This window comes from Callithrix jacchus, chromosome 13 (assembly GCF_049354715.1).
Source record: "Callithrix jacchus isolate 240 chromosome 13, calJac240_pri, whole genome shotgun sequence".
Classification (NCBI taxonomy): Eukaryota; Metazoa; Chordata; class Mammalia; order Primates; family Cebidae; genus Callithrix; species Callithrix jacchus.
In genome coordinates, this window is record NC_133514.1 from 63,814,376 (window position 1) to 63,831,601 (window position 17,226).

At 36.6% G+C, this 17,226-nt stretch overlaps 2 protein-coding genes across 10 annotated transcripts in view; one reads left to right on the top strand and one right to left on the bottom strand.

Annotated features, from left to right (window-relative positions):
* The window catches only part of THOC1 (THO complex subunit 1), a 56,644-nt gene extending 53,661 nt beyond the window's left edge, over positions 1-2,983 (top strand). For all 8 annotated transcript variants that reach the window (XM_078347845.1, XM_078347846.1, XM_078347847.1 and 5 more), the window contains 3 exons: positions 858-1,005; positions 1,996-2,071; positions 2,578-2,983. In XM_078347845.1, the coding sequence (XP_078203971.1) occupies positions 858-1,005; positions 1,996-2,071; positions 2,578-2,873 (520 nt within the window). In that variant the 3' untranslated portion in view covers positions 2,874-2,983. The remainder of the gene's footprint in view (positions 1-857; positions 1,006-1,995; positions 2,072-2,577) is intronic.
* A 2,185-nt stretch (positions 2,984-5,168) lies between these two features.
* USP14 (ubiquitin specific peptidase 14) overlaps positions 5,169-17,226 on the bottom strand; it is a 54,756-nt gene continuing 42,698 nt past the window's right edge. For both annotated transcript variants that reach the window (XM_003734626.6, XM_002757109.6), the window contains 6 exons: positions 15,118-15,183; positions 14,875-14,967; positions 13,670-13,795; positions 7,371-7,431; positions 6,899-7,006; positions 5,169-6,276 (listed from right to left, as the gene is read on the bottom strand). In XM_003734626.6, coding sequence (XP_003734674.1) covers positions 6,128-6,276; positions 6,899-7,006; positions 7,371-7,431; positions 13,670-13,795; positions 14,875-14,967; positions 15,118-15,183 — 603 coding nt within the window. In that variant the 3' untranslated portion in view covers positions 5,169-6,127. The remainder of the gene's footprint in view (positions 6,277-6,898; positions 7,007-7,370; positions 7,432-13,669; positions 13,796-14,874; positions 14,968-15,117; positions 15,184-17,226) is intronic.

Genomic DNA, 17,226 nt, shown 5'->3' on the forward strand with positions numbered 1-17,226 from the left:
GTACCTGCACATCCTAATGATAACCTAGGCTCATTTAGATGACCAAATAAACTTAATTGTTATTCTTTAGGGGAGGGAGAGTCTTCCAATCCAAAACTCTAAAATAAATTTGTGGTTTGGTTTCTTAAGCAGCATTGCCTTTTTCTGGAGCATTTTCTTTAGAACTTCTCTGCGGTTTCTGTTTCTAACCTGATTGTGTAACACCTTGACCATTGCTGTACTTCATTAGGGAACAGTTGTTGGATTCTATTCTTGACATCACTATTTCCTGTGTTGGCTACTGGATGTTTATTTTTTAGTATGTGAGCCACACTGAGAATGATATTGTGAATTACAGTTTAGATATTATATAAATAGAAACCCAAATATTCATTAAATGAATATCAAAAGTCAATGCTGAATTTGTAAAATAATCTGAAACTCGCATCTGCAGATGACATTACAAGTATGGATGTCAGCTCACCAAATATAAGTACCTATTATGGATATATGTGTTTTCAGACAGACTAGACGGATGATTCCTGTCGTATACATACTGCATCCAGCCAGTACTGCACACACTTGTTGACTTGTTAAAATTAAACAAAATGTATGGAAATTTTGAAAATGTGTTTGCTGCATATGAACCCGCCTCTTCAGACATTGTTGGTTCCTGTTATTAATTGTATGTGCATCTGTTGGTTTGTTGTTATCAGTGGACTACATACTGAAAAGTTCCTTAGGAATAGGATTCAAATGAAGAGAATGGGACTTTGAGCTATTTATCTTAAATATAGAATTGCACATGGCAGAACTAAGTAGAAGGGAATACAGAAATAGAAAACTATAAATTACAAGCCTGACATCTCTTTTTATAGGGCTGTGAACAATTCAAATTATGGTTGGAGAGCCCTGAGATTATTAGCACGGAGAAGTCCTCACTTCTTCCAGCCAACCAACCAGCAGTTTAAAAGTTTGCCAGAATATCTTGAAAATATGGTAATAAAGCTCGCCAAGGAGTTACCAGTAAGTACCATAGATCAGCTTTTCATACCCTTTAGTTGACTTCTTCTTTAAAATTGCTATTGCTATGAGAACAAAAAACCCAGTTAATCATGTAAAAACACAAGCTCCCATGTTTTAGAATGAGGGAGAAACACATTTAAATAACACATTTACAGGAAATACATGAGTTGATAAAGAAGTAACTGATAATTTTCTATACAGCATGTACTTTCACAGGGCTAGGCGTGGTGGCTCAGGCCTGTAATCCCAGCACTTTCAGAGGCCAAGGCAGGCGGATCACAAGATCTGGAGATCAAGACCATCCTAGCCAACATGGTGAAACCCCTGTCTCTACTAAAATACAAAAAATTAGTCAGGCGTGCACCACCACGTAGTCCTAGCTATTCAGGAGGCTGAGGCAGGGGAATTGCTTGAACCTGGGAGGCGGAGATAGCAGTGAGCCGAGATTGTGCCACTCTACTCCAGCCTGGCAACAGAGCAAGACTCTGTCTCAAAAATAACTAAATATGTTCAAAAATCTTTGGTGATGAAAAAGAAAAAAAATAAATACAATTCACGGTACTTTGGGTAAACTGTTAAGCACCTATACATGCAGACGTGAATTTTTCCTGTTTGCCATTGCATTATATTGTCTTTTTTCAAAGAAAAAAGAATCAAACTTTTTAAGAACACTTGCTACTAGCTTCCTTGAGGCCTTACTAAACCCTGGATATTTGCAAATCTTGGCACTGTGCTTTTCACTGCCTTCCTGCTTCCCAGATTGGGGCTGGGGAGTCTTTCTAACTCCGGGGTCTTCCCCAGTTCACTCCTGCAGGTGAAGACAGTCCCACTTAGAAACCTTACCTGATACTGTCATATAACAATGTCAGGGGTGAAATTCTGATGCCCCCTGTACTTGGAATCTTACAACCATCCTTATCTAAACAGAGTACCTGCTACCTTACTTCAGAGGCTGGCATTCTTTCAAACATTCTTCTTTCTCATTTTTAGCCTCCTTCTGAAGAAATAAAAACAGGTGAGGATGAAGATGAGGAAGATAATGATGCTTTACTGAAAGAAAATGAAAGTAAGAATTGTATTTGCTTGGTTATTTTACAAAATTGAAGAAGATTGGGTTTTTTTGTTGATAGGTACCTTAATTTGGTCAACTTCTCAACTTCTCCCATTTTATCTCGACTGTTTCTTACAGTGAGGAATTTAAAACATTGCTTAATAATAACTTTAAAAATACTACATTTTATGCAATAACATTGGGAAGTAATGATGATACTTTGAAAGGGAAGGAAAATACATTTGAAGGTGACCCATACCTCTGTTAATTATTGGTGATTGGAGGGAGAGCAGCTCATTTCAGAGAAAGCCTTCATAATTGTAACAGATGTAACAGCTTTAGCTTTGATAATTGACCATGCTTATGGAAAATATTTAAAAATAATTGTTTACTTTTAAAATAAAGTCTACTAACGGTGATTAATAACTCATTGGCCCCATAGCTTTCCATTTCTGTTGTATACTTAGAATTGCACATGTCCTTGTACTCTGCACATAATTTATATTCTTTTCATTTTCTAGGTCCTGATGTTCGGCGAGACAAACCTGTAACAGGAGAACAAATAGAGGTATTTGCCAACAAGCTGGGTGAACAATGGAAGATTCTGGCTCCCTACTTGGAAATGAAAGACTCAGAAATTAGGCAGATTGAGTGTGACAGTGAAGACATGAAGATGAGAGCTAAGCAGCTGCTAGTTGCCTGGCAAGATCAAGAGGGAGTTCATGCGACGCCTGAGAATCTGATTAATGCACTGAATAAGTCTGGATTAAGTGACCTTGCGGAAAGTCTAACTAATGACAATGAGACAAATAGTTAGCTTCTTTTTTTTCTTTTTATTAAAACTGTGATAAGATTTTGTTACCAAGCAGCATTTGGTAAGAGGTCCACTGGTTTTGGTAAACAATAAACATTTTTATAACAATTGTACAGTCGGCTGGTGCTCTAAGAACAATAGAACACATATTGGCTCAAACCAGAGTTTGGGGAAGTTGGGAGGGTGGGTTGAGAAAATGACCTAAACGAAGTGACCTCAAGATCACAAAATATATTTCTGTTAAGTAGATGTATTTATAATGAAGTGAAATAAGCACTACTTAGGGATATGTTGTTTCCTATACCAAATTAGTTTCCTGTTTGCTGTTAGTAGTTACAAAATCTAGCTCTCCTGAAATCCCAGAATAACACTTTCTGAAACATATGACTGTTCTGTTCTCACTTATTCGTGCTTTCAAGTAGAGGATCAGCAAATGATGGTCTGTTCTCCCTGCCACAAGTCTTGATCACTAAAATTGTACTGGCACCTAGCTGTGCTCACTCATACTATCTGTAGCTCCAGCTATACTACAACAGCAAAGCTAAGGAGCTGCAATAGACACTTTATAGCCTGCAAAGCCTGCAATATTTACTATCTTGTCCATTACAGAAAATGTTTGCCAACTTTTTTTTAGAAATGAGGTCTTAAAACCTCACTTTTCTCCTAGCCTTACAAAAATTGCCTGACCTCTCGACTTTTAATCACCTCAGGGATTCTTGTGACAAATACTAATATTTGAGATGTATGTGAAAGCACCCTAAACACAGCAAAGCACTAGGTAGTAGTAGCGGAAGATGATAGTACCACTGACTTTTCCTGTTCCCACATAAACATTTCTTTTTTTAGGGCTCTAAGATGAGGTCACCATTGTTTTTAATCCTGAAGAAGGGCTACTGAGTGCAGATTATTGTGTAAACGCTCTTGCTTGGACCTAACTTCTAGCTAGTCAAACAGTGATTTAGCACAGCTCTAATGTTGAAATGGCCTTGGTGTGAGTGGCACAGCATATAAGGCACATTCAGGAATCAAGACCTTTTTTTTTTGCCTACGCTCCCCTTCTCAAAAAGACCTGACACACAAGGCCGAATTCTAAAATATCCTATTCGTTTAAAACAACACCGAGATAATTCCCATTTCTACTTGAAAAAATTCTTTGGAATAATGCTTTTTCAGATCAAATAAAATGAAATCAAGCTTTTTATAATGATAACAACTACAATTTTAAAAATTCTAATATATTCTAAAATTGTACTGGCACCCAGTACAATTTTACCAGGCTCTAAACCTCGCTCACCTGGTCTAGTAGTAGCTACGGCATCTAGTAGCTACAGTCAGAAAATCTAAATTCTAATTGTTAAATTCATGTCAATAAAATTGTTCTGACCAAATGAGACAATGAATAAAAAAGACTTTGCAAAGTTACAGGCATCATACAAGCATACATGAACATTATAATTCTTAGGGTCTCATCCTCCTCATTCTATTCTTACTCCCCTCCACAAAATAGAAAGTATTGATTGCCAAGCCAAAGTTTAGGTGAGGAAGCTATTTACAAATAAATTTCCCTGCAATGCTTATTTTGTCCCCTAGTGTTCCCAGATTACATCACATCAGATATGAAAGCAAATGGCTGTTATTTTCTATTTTTAATAGTTATCAGTGTTGTGCTCCACAGAGTATTAAAACGATATACACAAAGAAATATATGAGATGTCATGATAATCCCCGAACTTTATTATAAATGTCTAACTCAAAATCAGAGCCAAACTGGCCAGTAGTCTATTCTTTATCCTTTCTTCCCTAGCCATCAGTCAAGGGTCCTGGAACAAAGATTAGTAACTAATGTATTAAAATGTAAGAAGCCTATCATGCTGAAATATCTTATATGCTTGGTGTTTTCTACCATCACCTTAAATCACTAAAATTCTAAAATGTACATTAAGATTTGGGGCTTTTTTTTTTTTTTTTTTGAGAGTCTCTGACACCCAGGCTGGAATGCAGTGGCGCCATCTCAGCTCACTGCAACTTCTGCCTTCCAGGTTCAAGCAATTCTCCTACCTTAGCCTCTCAAGTAGCTGAGATTACAGGTGTGCGCCACCAGGCCTGGCTAATTCTGGCATTTTTAGCAAAGATGAGGTTTCACCATGTGACCAGGCTGGTCCTGATCTTAACCTCAAGTGATCTGCCCACCTCAGCCTCCCAAAGTGCTGGGATTACAGGTGTCAGCCACTGCACCCAGCCAAGATTTGGGGAATTAAGAAAGGAAATACACAAAACACCAACTGAGCCAACGACGAATCTGACATAACATCACTGCATTTGGCATCCAGAGAAATCCATTACTTTTACAACTTTGTATTTCTTTTTAAAATACAGGCAGGCAAAGAAGATAAATATTTTTAAATGAATGCTTAACAGCACAGTGTTAATAACCATCTTCAGAAATTATACAGTATTAAACATATCTGAATCTTCAACCAAGCTCCAACACTTAGAAGACAAAAGACTTGAGGTCAAAAGCTATTAATCCCTCTTTTTTAATTATTAAATGTCCCCATTTTCGAAAAATAAGCAACCAGAGCTTGTCAACATTTTCTTAAGACTGATTATTACAAAGCCATTCCAAAGTTAAATGTACAATCCACAGTATATCAGAGCCACAATAATAAATGTATAATCAAATGTACTATTATTGATCACAATTTATTTTAAAGTTATGAAAAGCCAGCAACAAGCTGGACAAATACTTGATTGTGCCCATGTTTTCATGGGATGGACAGCAGCACTGAGTTACACAATGAGAGCAACACTTCCTTTTCCACCTTCCTGGAAAAAGTTTGTTAGATAAGGCAAAGGATGGGTGGCTACAGAATGGTGGTTTGAACCATGCAAGAACAACAAATAATAGGTAATAGGTGTGCAATAAACATCTGATTGCTGAATCTTGGGTGGAAAAGCAAGGAAAATGACTACAGAAGGGAAGGGTTGAAAGGCATTTCAACTCAGAATTTTTAAAAATAACGCAAGAAATAATAAGCTTTTTAAAAATGTCTTCCTGCCACCTTCATATAGGGTGGCACAAGCCAAAGATAATTTTCTGTAATTTTTTTAGGTTGATGCACAGAGTGGTCTGCTTCTGCCCTCTTTTGTTCCAAATGAGGGATGTGTCTTCTTTCTCTAAAGCTCTGGATTATAGAAATAATCAACAAATAACATTTATTTTCATACCTAAGCATAAATAGCTAAAATGAAGATCACTATTCACTTTCCTCTTCCATTATTTCAACTCTGCGAGGCCCATAGAGTAGAACATAAGCGATATGCCAGTCTCCACCACCAGAAAGCCGTAAGATATCTTCTGGTGTTACGATGCTGACTTTATCATCATCAAACTTAATCCATTCATCTAAATAACAAGGGAGAAGATGATGAATTAATGTTATGGAGGATGCTTCTGAGTTCCACTGCAAAAAAGGTATCAAATCATGGGAGGCACACCAGTCCTCCAAGTGCGGCCCAGTGACCACACAGGCTCCAGGGCACTGCAGGGGTTCTACCAGGTTACAACCACTTCAATGACACTACTAGAGCGCTGCTTATCTTTTCTACCCTCTCTCTCTCAAGTGTACTCTGGAATTTTCCAGAGGTTACATAATGTATGGATAGATAATGCAAGAGACTGAATGCAGACACTAACAGGAGAAACTGGCTGCCTTCTATTTAAGTCAGACAACAGAAAGACTTATAAAAATGTAAATCAGTACCAGTTCTCACTCGTTTTGTTTTTATGTTAATACATAATGGGCTATTACTATCATTTTTAAACGAACTGATTTTTTTAATTTCTCAGTTTTAATTTCTAAGATAGCAAATATTAAGAGATGCAAACCTCATAAACCAAAACTCTTTTGGGCTTCAAGAATGCAAAGTGGTTCTGAGACCCAAAGTTTGAAAACCATACTGCCATACAATTTACAATAAATAAACTTAAAATAATATTGAACCACTGAAAAAAGAATACTCTTTACCTTGTTTCCTTTTCACCCATGATACATAATGTCCTGAAGAACTAGATCTTCCCTGGTGTGTTAGTACTGCTTGTAAGTCATAGTATCCACAATTATTGGAGCCAATATCTAAAGAAAGATGTAAATCCATTAATATTAAGACAATGAATAGACAGGTGCCTTCTCAAGCTAAGTAACCATCAAGAATAACTCTGAAGTCCACATTACCGAAGTACCATATTACCAGAATCCAGTAAGATACTACTGTCCAATCACAGTTAAGCCTTCATGATTGATGTTTTAAGAAGTAACTTACTCATAGAACTGTATGCCAACAAGAGTAATTTTACTACATGTCATAATAAGGTAAATTGTTTAAGAAACCTGACATTTTGTTTGAAAAGCAAATCGGAATAAATAAATATGGGCAAGACATAATTTTACCTTAAAAAGACATATACAATAACTCAATTGAAATGAAAATGTTACTTACCATCAGCAAAAGAAAAGGGTTCATACTTAACTTCTTTCTGGGGACTACTCTTTTTGTCACTCTAAGGGGAAAAAAATGTTTAATTTTAAACCATGATTTTGGAAATAAAATTTGTATTCTCTGTTAAGTGTTCAATTTCATAAATATTTACTGTCTACAGTGCAAAGCAGAGACAAAATACGGTCTACCTTTCAAATTACTAAAATGATATAACTACAGTGAAAACTGTAAACCCAGTGGTCCTACACTTTAACAACATAAAATCTTGTTAGATGACAGTAACAGACACCCTGAACGTGATGACCAATTTTAAACCACTAAAGTGAGAGCACATTCCCCAATTTTACCAAAATACTGTCATATCACAGAGGTGGGGGAAAAAACCAACTGCTTCTAAAACAAGAGAAGTTAAATTCCTGCTAAGTTGTATTAACTCTCCTGAGCCACTTCCACTTGCCATGTCAGCACAAATGAACTGAAGTATTTTTCAGCAAAGCCTTACCTACATTAAAGAGGCATGATTTAAATTAGAAAAGGACTCTTAGGAGGAACTCACTGCCTCAACTCATTTTAGCATGTAACGTGAGAAAAAGAACTTATCTAGATATACAGCACAAAGTTCTTTAAAACTATAAAGGTAATGAAGAAAATGCCAGCAGCTTACAGACAGCTGTGACAGCAAGAAGTCAAAGGATTCCACAACAAAAAATGGCAACTAGGTTAATCATACCTTTTTTACATAGATAATGAAACACCTACAGCAATCATTAAAAAATATATACAAAGAAATAAATTAAAAAATACTATAAAACAGGATTCTAAAACACAGTTCAAATAACTCACAAGAATATAAATAAAAAGCAAAACAGCCAAAAAACAGAATTAAACCCTAAATGTCAATAATTGCACTGAATGTAAATGGTCTATACCAATTGCGTTTAAATTTAAAATAATTTAGGCTGCGTGCTGTGACTTACACCTGTAATCCCTGCACTTTGGGAGGCCAAGGTGGATGGATCACTTGAGAGCAGGAATTTGAGACCAGCCTGGCCAACATGGTAAAACCCTATGTCTACTAAAAATACAAAAATTAGCCAGGCACGGTGGCACGTGCCTGTAATCCCGGCTACTCAGGAGGCTGAGGCACGAGAATCACTTGAATTCAGGAGGCAGAGGTTACAGTGAGCCAAGATCACACCACGGCACTCTAGTCTAGGTGACAGAGCAAGACTCAGTCTCAAAAAAATAAATAAAGTAATAGAATTTAAATTTGTGTGTTCTCTCACCACAGTGGCACCAAACTAGAATCCACAGAAACATAAGAGGAAAATTACTTAGATGCTTCTAAATAATCCATGGTCAAAGAAAAAGTCTCAAGAGAAATTTTTAAAAATACAAAGAACAGAATGAAAATGAAAATACCATTATCAAAATTCACAGGACATAGTAAAACCGCTGCTGAAAGGGAAATTTATGCCACCAGGCAAGGAGAATAAAAGAAATAAGAGTAGAAATCAATACAATTAAAAACAGAAAACAGAAAAAAAAAAATCAATGAAACTAAGCCAATTCTTTGAAAAGATCAATAAAATGATCTTCAAGCAAGGGGGGAAAACACAAATTACTAGCATCAGCCATGAAATAGGATGGATCTCACTCACTATACACCCTACAGAGACATCAAAAAGATATTAAATATATACTAGAAACAACTCTACATACAAATTTGATAAGCTTATGAAATGGATTAATTCTGGGAAAACAAATTACCAAAATAACTACAATATGAAATAGATCATTTGAATAGCCCTATATCTATGAAGAAAATTAAATCTGAAATTTAAAAGCTCCTGAAAATGTGCTTACCTATGTTTAGGCAATAGAAAAAGGAAGGGATGAATGAAATGAAATAAACAAAAGCTCCTGAAAGTAAAATATCTAAGCACAGATGTTTCATCAATTCTACCAAATGTTTAAAAAAAAACACCAATTGTACATAATCTCTTCAAAAAATTAATGGATAAAAACAGCTAATAAATTCAGCAAAGTCTGTCCGGCCATGGTGGCTATCACCTGTAATCCCAGCACTTTGGGAGGCCAAAGTGGGCAGATCGTCTGAGGTCAGGAGTTCAAGACCAGTCTGGCCAACATGGTGAAACCCCATCTCTACTAAAAATACAAAAATTACCCGAGAACAGTGGCAGGTGCCTGTAATCCCAGCTACTTGGGAGGCTGAGGCAAGAGAATCACTTGAACCCAGGAGACGGAGATTGCAGTGAGCTGAGATGATGCCACTGCACTCCAGCCTGGGCGACTGAGCTGGAGTCCCAAAAAATAAAAATAAAACAGCCAGGTGTGGTGGCACACACCTGTGATCCCAGCTACTCACGAGGCTGAGGCAGGAGAACTGCTTGAGCCTGGGAGACAGAGGTTGCAGTGAGCTGAGATTGTGCTACTGCATTCCAGCCTGGGTGACAGAGTGAGATTTTGCCTCAAAAAGATAAAAATAAAAATAAAAACAAATTCAGCAAAGCAAGGATTTAAGATCCATATACAAAAATTGGTTTTATTTCTAGACGCTTTACTAGCCACTCTAGACAATGAAATTAAGAGAGGAATGCCATTTACAAAAGCATCAAAAAGAATAAATGATTTAGGAATAAATTTAACCAAGAAGTCCAAGACTTGTACACTGAAAACTATAAAATAATGTGGAAAAAAATTAAAGACCTAAATGCACAGAAAGACAAATGAAGTTTATGGACTGTAAGACTTATTACTTTTTTTTTTTTTTTGAGACAGAGTCTTACTCAGTCACCCAGGCTGGATGGAGTGCAGTGGTACCATTTTGGCTCACTATGACCTCTGCTTCCCATGCTCAAGTGATCCTCCCTCCCACCTTAGCCTCCTGAATAGCTGGGACTACAGGCACGCACCACCACGCCTGGCTAATTTTTGTATTTTTTGTAGAGACAGGGTTTCGCCATGTTGCCCAGGCTGGTCTCAAACTCCTGGACTCAAGCAATCTGCCCACCTTGGTCTCCCAAATTGCTAAGATTAGGCTTAATACTATTAAGATGGCAATACTTATTAATTAATCCATAGATTCAATGTAATCCCTGTCAATCTTTTTTGAAGAAATAGACAAGCTGATCCTAAAATATACATGGAAATGCAAGGGATTCAGAATAGCTAAAACAACTTGCAAAAAGAAGAACAAAAGTGAAGATTGATACTTCACAATTTCAAGCCTTATTAGAAAACTACAGTAATCAAGACAGTGTGGTATTAGCATTAGGACAAACACAGACCAATGGAATAAAATTAATAGTCTAGAAATACACTCATACGTATAGAGGGTCAAATTAATCTCTACAAAGGTTCCAAGACCATTTGATGGGCAAAGAACAGTCTTCTTAAAAAACAGTGTTAAGAAAACTGACTATTCATATGCAAAAGAATGAGTCTGAACCCACACCTCACACTATATAAAAAGTTAACCCTCAATGGATCAAAGACCTAAATGAAAGAACTAAAACCACAAAACTCTCAGTAAAAAACACGTATGCATAAATCTCTGTGGCCTTGGACTAGGCAATGGTTTTTGTTTGTTTGTTTGTTTTTTGAGATGGAGTCTTGCTTTGTTGCCCAGACTAAAGTGCAGTGGCATCATCTCAGCTCACTACAACCTCTGCCTCCCAAGTTCAAGCAATTATCCTGCCTAAGTAGCTGGAATTATAGGTGCACACCATTACACCCAGCTAATTTTTTGTATTTTTACTAAAGACAGGGTTTCACCATGTTGGCCACGCTGGTCTCAAACCCCTGACCTCAAGTGATATGCCTGCCTTGGCCTCCCAAAGTGCTGGGATTACAGGTGAGAGCCACCACACCAAGCCTGGCAATGCTTTCTTAGATATGACACCAAAAGCACAAGCAACCAAAGAAAAAAATACATTGGATTTCATAAAAAATTTTTTAAAAAAACCTTTCCTCTGCAAAAGACCCTAGGTTAAAAGGATGAAAACAAAAGCTATAGACTAGGAGAAAATATTTACAAACCACATATCCAACAAAGGTCTAGAATATGGAGAACTCTCAAAATTCAAGAGTAAAAAAACAAGCCAATTAGAAAACAGGGAGAAGACAAGATGAAGCATTTCACAAAAGAGGATATTCAGACAGCAAATAAACACATGAAGACATGCTCAACTTCATCAGCCAGTAGGGAAGTGCAAGGCAAACACAGCATCACTATAAACCTATCCACAGGCTGAAATGAAAAACAGTGACAACAGCAAATGCTGGTGAGAATGCAGAGAAAGTGAATCAGTCACACCTTGCTGGTGGAAATATAAACAGTATAGCCACTCTAGAAAATATTTGGCAGTTTCTTCAAAAACTAAACATGCAACTACCATGCAATCTAGCCATTGCATTCCTAGGCATTCATTCCAGAGAAATGAAATTTATGTTTACATTAAAACCTGTACATGAATGTTTACAGCAGGTTTATTCACAGACAAAAACTAGAAACAATCCAGATGTTATTCAATAGGTGAATGGTGAAGTAGATTGCGTTATATTCACACCAGGGAATACTGATCAGCAATGAAATGGAAGGAGTGACTAACATGCACAACAACCTGGAAGAAACTCCAGAGAATTAAGCTGAGTGAAAAAGGTTATATTAAAAAGTAGAAGAGTTTTTATTTCATTTGTATAATTTTTTTTTTTTAGAAACAGGGTCTTGCTTTGTTATACAGGTTGGAGTGCTGTGGCACAATCATGGCTCATTACAGCATTTAACTCTTAGCCTCAAGTGATCCTTCCATCTCAGCCTCCCAAGTACTGGGACTTCTGGTGTATGCCACCACATCCAGCTAATTTTTCTATTTTCAGACTTGGTAGAGATAGGGTTTCTCTAATGTTGCCTAGAGACAGAGGACAGTATCAAACTCTTGGCCTAAAGCAATCCTCCTGCCTCAGATTCCCGAAGTGCTGGAATTACAAGCATAAGCCACCATGCCTGGCCAACTTTCTTGAAATAACAAAATTATAGAAATGAATGGGTTGGTAGTTGCCAAGAATTAAGGAAGGGGTAAGGCAGAAGAGAAATGGCCCTGTGGCAATTATGAAAGATCTTTGTGGTGATGGAAATTTACTGACTGAAATTTTGACTGTATCAAGGTCAATATCCTTGTTGTGATATTGTATTATACTTTTGCAAGATGTTAGCACAAGGGAAAATGTACTCAGGATCTCTGAAATATTTCTTATAATTACACATAACTCTACAATTATCTCAAAATAAAGTTTAATTTTTTAAATTGCTTTTAACATATACATACAAATAATCTGGAGAGTTTAACTTAAAAACTTATTTTTAGCAGGAAATCTTTTTCATTCTGAAGAATTCAAGATATAATTCAGCTGTATCGTATCAGAACCTAAAATAATATACGTTATTAAATACAAAGTTGCTATGGTTATGATTTTAGTAGTTACGGGCATATCAGCAGCACCTATTAAAAGATACGGTGTAGTTGTCATGGTAGACATAAATGAACCAATGTTCTATACCTCCAATTCCATCTCAAAATGGGGATAACTCTATACCTTAGAAGAAAAATAACACATACTGAAAACACTAGGTAAGATTTTATGTGAAGTACTTTGAGGAGATAAGTATAAAAGGAATATGAGCTACAGATTATGGGGACAAAGAAAATATTAAGCTTATTCTACCACAAAGGACTCATTTATTCTAAGTAGAGTTCCTGTTTCTCATGCTAAGATACACCTAAAGGCCAGGCGTAGTGACTCAAGCCTATCTCCAGCACTTTCAGAGGCCAACGCAGGCAGATCACCTGAGCTCAGGAGTTCAAGACCAGCCTGAGCAACATGGCAAAACCCTGTCTCTACCAAAAATAAAAAAAAAATAGCTGGGCATAGTGGCACATGCCTGTGGTTCCAGCTACTTGGGAGGCTGAGGTAGGACGATCATTTGAACCAGGGAGGTCGAGACTGCAGTGAGCCTAGGTGACAATGGGAGACCCTGTCTCAAAAAAAAAGGGGGGGGGGAATAAAATAAAACACATACAAAACTTTAAAGACCTGCACCAATATACGTAGGAGGTGTATACCTGCTAATTGTAATAGAGACTCAGCCATTTTTATTAATATTATACAAATATAGTTCCGAAGGAAAAATAAAGCAGGGAAAAAAAAAGAGTAATTGCTGAGCACTGATGGGAGATTAAGATATTAAGAGTAGAAAGTCAGCAGTAAGAACCTACTGTATTTGGCTGATTCACTTTTTTATCTTCTAGATCCTTGAATTTGGATCGAAAAGACACCATTTTCTCCTGAAGTTCTGGTGTACACAGTTCATACATATCCAACATAAGAGGAAATTTAACATCCTATATACAAACAAACAAAAAACATGTATAAACACTTTTATAAAGTATCACACATTTGAAGTAATTCTTTCATAATTCAAATACAGTTGAAAACAAAATCTGTGAAAATCATTTGGAAATCTGCAGTTGAAAACCTCTTAAGAGTGTCTATTTTCAAGAATGATCTGGTTCTAACTTTTTTAAGGTGAGAAATTTTCAAAACATGTTTTTCCATTAAATACTCTAACCCACAAAACTAACCACAGACGAAGTACCAAAATTTACCTGACAGAATACCTTATGTTTCAGAAATATTAGATAGCTGCTGAGAAAATAACGGATCTCCCAAACTGGAATAAACTTATGTTTGTTTGTTTGTTTTTAATTTGAAATACAACTTTACATAGAAATAATAGTGGCATAGTTCAATAGCTTATAATACACCACTAGATACTTAAACTACATTTAACATTCTCATACAACACTAAGTATACTGGAAAATGTACTAAGAATTTCAGCTCAAGAGGCTAACATGATAGGCCCCTGCCAGGACTCTATGGAGATGTAGCAGAGCTACAGCTCAACAAAAATAAATTCTGAGGCTGGATCCTAAATCAAGGGATTACAATTTTAGCATTCTTTGGGCACCAGTGATTTAACTCTCTCTCCTTTCACCTGAAAGAAACAAACCACCTACAGTGTAGAGTGTTAACACTCCCTACCTCACTGCCATCCCCAAACTTACCAAATCAGTAACCCTAAAGATGAGGATGTGGTCTAGGGCACTATTTCTGGGGAGTGCAGGAGAACCCTCAGAATTATAGGTGAACCTTTTGAAAAACATAATACCCTAGGCCCCACCAAAGACTTAACCAGATATTTGGGGGTGAGGGAGAAGCCAGGCATTATGTACAATTAAAAAAGACAACAGATAATTCTAACATATGTTCTTAGTTAAGAATCACTTGTCTAATATTAATAACTCCCCTAAATATTTCCAAGAAAGCTTAACTATTCCTAAAGGAATAAAGAAAGCAATTATAAGTTAGCAATTACCTTCAAAGAATTATATTTCTTAAACAGCAAAGTTCATTACTAACCTTAAGAACTTTGGCATTCACAGATTCCTTCTCTTTATAAAAAAATCGAACCATCTGAATGGTCAAGTAAGCAGGAAGCCGGCTGATCTTGGACTGAGGAGAGAAAATGGAAAGAAATCCCATTACATCAAAATAACATATAAGTTTTAATCTTTGGTGATAAAAATTAAGACTGGATAAAATTAATTAACGATAATCTTTCATTGAAGCAGAATTTGATTTCAAAAGGATTGTATAACTTACAGATTTGATGTACAAGGCATTTCTTTGCAATGTTGGAGACTGTTTGGTGATTTCTTCCTGAAGTCGCTAAAAAAGAACGTAACAGAAGACCAAACATTATTAGTCCAAAAACTTTTATTGGCCATGAGTAGTAGCTCACACCTGTAATCCCAGCACTTCGGGAGACAGAAGAGAATGGATTGCTTGAGGTCAGGAGTTTTGAGACCAGCCTGGCCAACATGGTGAAACCTGTCTCTACGAAAAATACCAAAATTAGTTGGGCATGGTGGTGTGCGCCTGTAGTCCCAGCAACTCAGGTGGCTGAGGGAGGAGAATTGCTTGAACCTGGGAGGCAGAAGTTACAGTGAGCTGAGATATCGCCATTGCACTCCAGCCTGGTGACAAAGCGAGATTCCATCTCAAAAACAATTTTTTAATTTTTATTTCTGCAATATAGAATCACACCACTAAGCCTTTTTAAAACTAGCACTACTTAATTGGCAATTTATAGTACATCAATGGATTTATACCCCTGAGAAATAATTTGATGACAATATGGGAAGACTTTTAGATACTGTTCAATTATTATAAGGCATCAAATAATTTACGCTGCTGTGGACTCCTCTGAGTGTAAATACTGTTTGAAGTTTTTCAGTAATGGCCCAAATGATGCTTATATTCAGAGAATTTTATAACAGAGCTTTGTCATTCCTATTTATGGATTATCAGAATATTCACTCTACAGGAAAATTAAGAGAATACAGGAAACTCTTGTTCTTTATGTTTTATGTATAAAACCCATTCAGGACCAATCAATTATAGTTAAATTTGAAAAAAAGTCGTAACACAGAAAACCTCTGTTAATCTAACAGATGGGGGAAAGTCTTTAAGCCACTGCATATATCTTAACCAGAATGATAACCTTTCACTTCTTAGACCCATGTAACAATGGGAAAGGTAATCCCTCCAGGCATCATTTGGTAAAGGTGGCAGTGGTAATCTATGCTATAGTGCTATTGTTAGAATTACAGTCAGTACATGTAGAAAACCTGGTAAAATATTTGGCATATACTCTACATGTAACACACATTCACTACTCTTTCTAATGTTATGCAAAAAATTAGCACTACTTATGCGCTCTGCTTTAAGACTATAAACAAAAAAGAAATTAGAATTAAAATAACCTACTGGTAATATTTAAGGATGTTACATTTCTATAATAATTTTTAATGTCTGATTTTTTAAAATTACTAATTAGATTACAAAAGGAATCACTGTGGAGTAGCTTTTTAACATTTAACCAAGTTTATTCAGTAGCAAAGCAACAGAGAAACTGAGCCAAATTAAAAATTATCAGAACAAATGATGATAAAACATCTAAAGTTACAAAGGAAATAAATACATTATTGGAATACATGTTTTTCAAGAAAATATATCTGGTGAAATCTTAATATTATCACCAATGCACTATCATTTAGACCTTCTAGGTATGTTCAATTCTCCTATACTTTTACAAAATTGTGAAGAAAATACCATTCTGGAGAGTCCCTGCCAAAGCCTTCCACTCCACAGTCTCCAATTAACATTTAGACTTCATTTTTTAGTATATCCTGAAACTCGTACATCATGCCTTACATGACTGTACTCCTGGGGATTAACTAGTTTTGTGTGTTTTTGTTGTTGCTGTTGTTGTTTTGTGAGACGGAATTTCGTTCTTGTTGCCCAGGCTGGAGTGCAATGGTGCGATCTCAGCTCACCGCAACCTCCACCTCCCAGGTTCAAGTGATTCTCCTGCCTCAGTATCTTGAGTAGCTGGGATTACAGGGATGCACCACCATGCCTGAATAATTTTGTATTTTTAGTAGAGACGGAGTTTCTTCATGTTGGTCAGGCTGGTCTTGAACTCCTGAACTCCGGTGATCTGCCCACCTTGGCCTCCCAAAGTGCTGGGATTACAGGTGTGAGCCACCACACCAGGCCGTTTTGTGTGTTTTTAAATATATTTCTCTTAAAAGTCACTATGTTCATAACCAGGCCACCTCAAAAATCTCCCCTCAGTATCACAAGACAGAGCATGACTCAGTCTCTCTTATGTCCATTTACCAACCCTTCCCCTTGCCAGCCTTACCT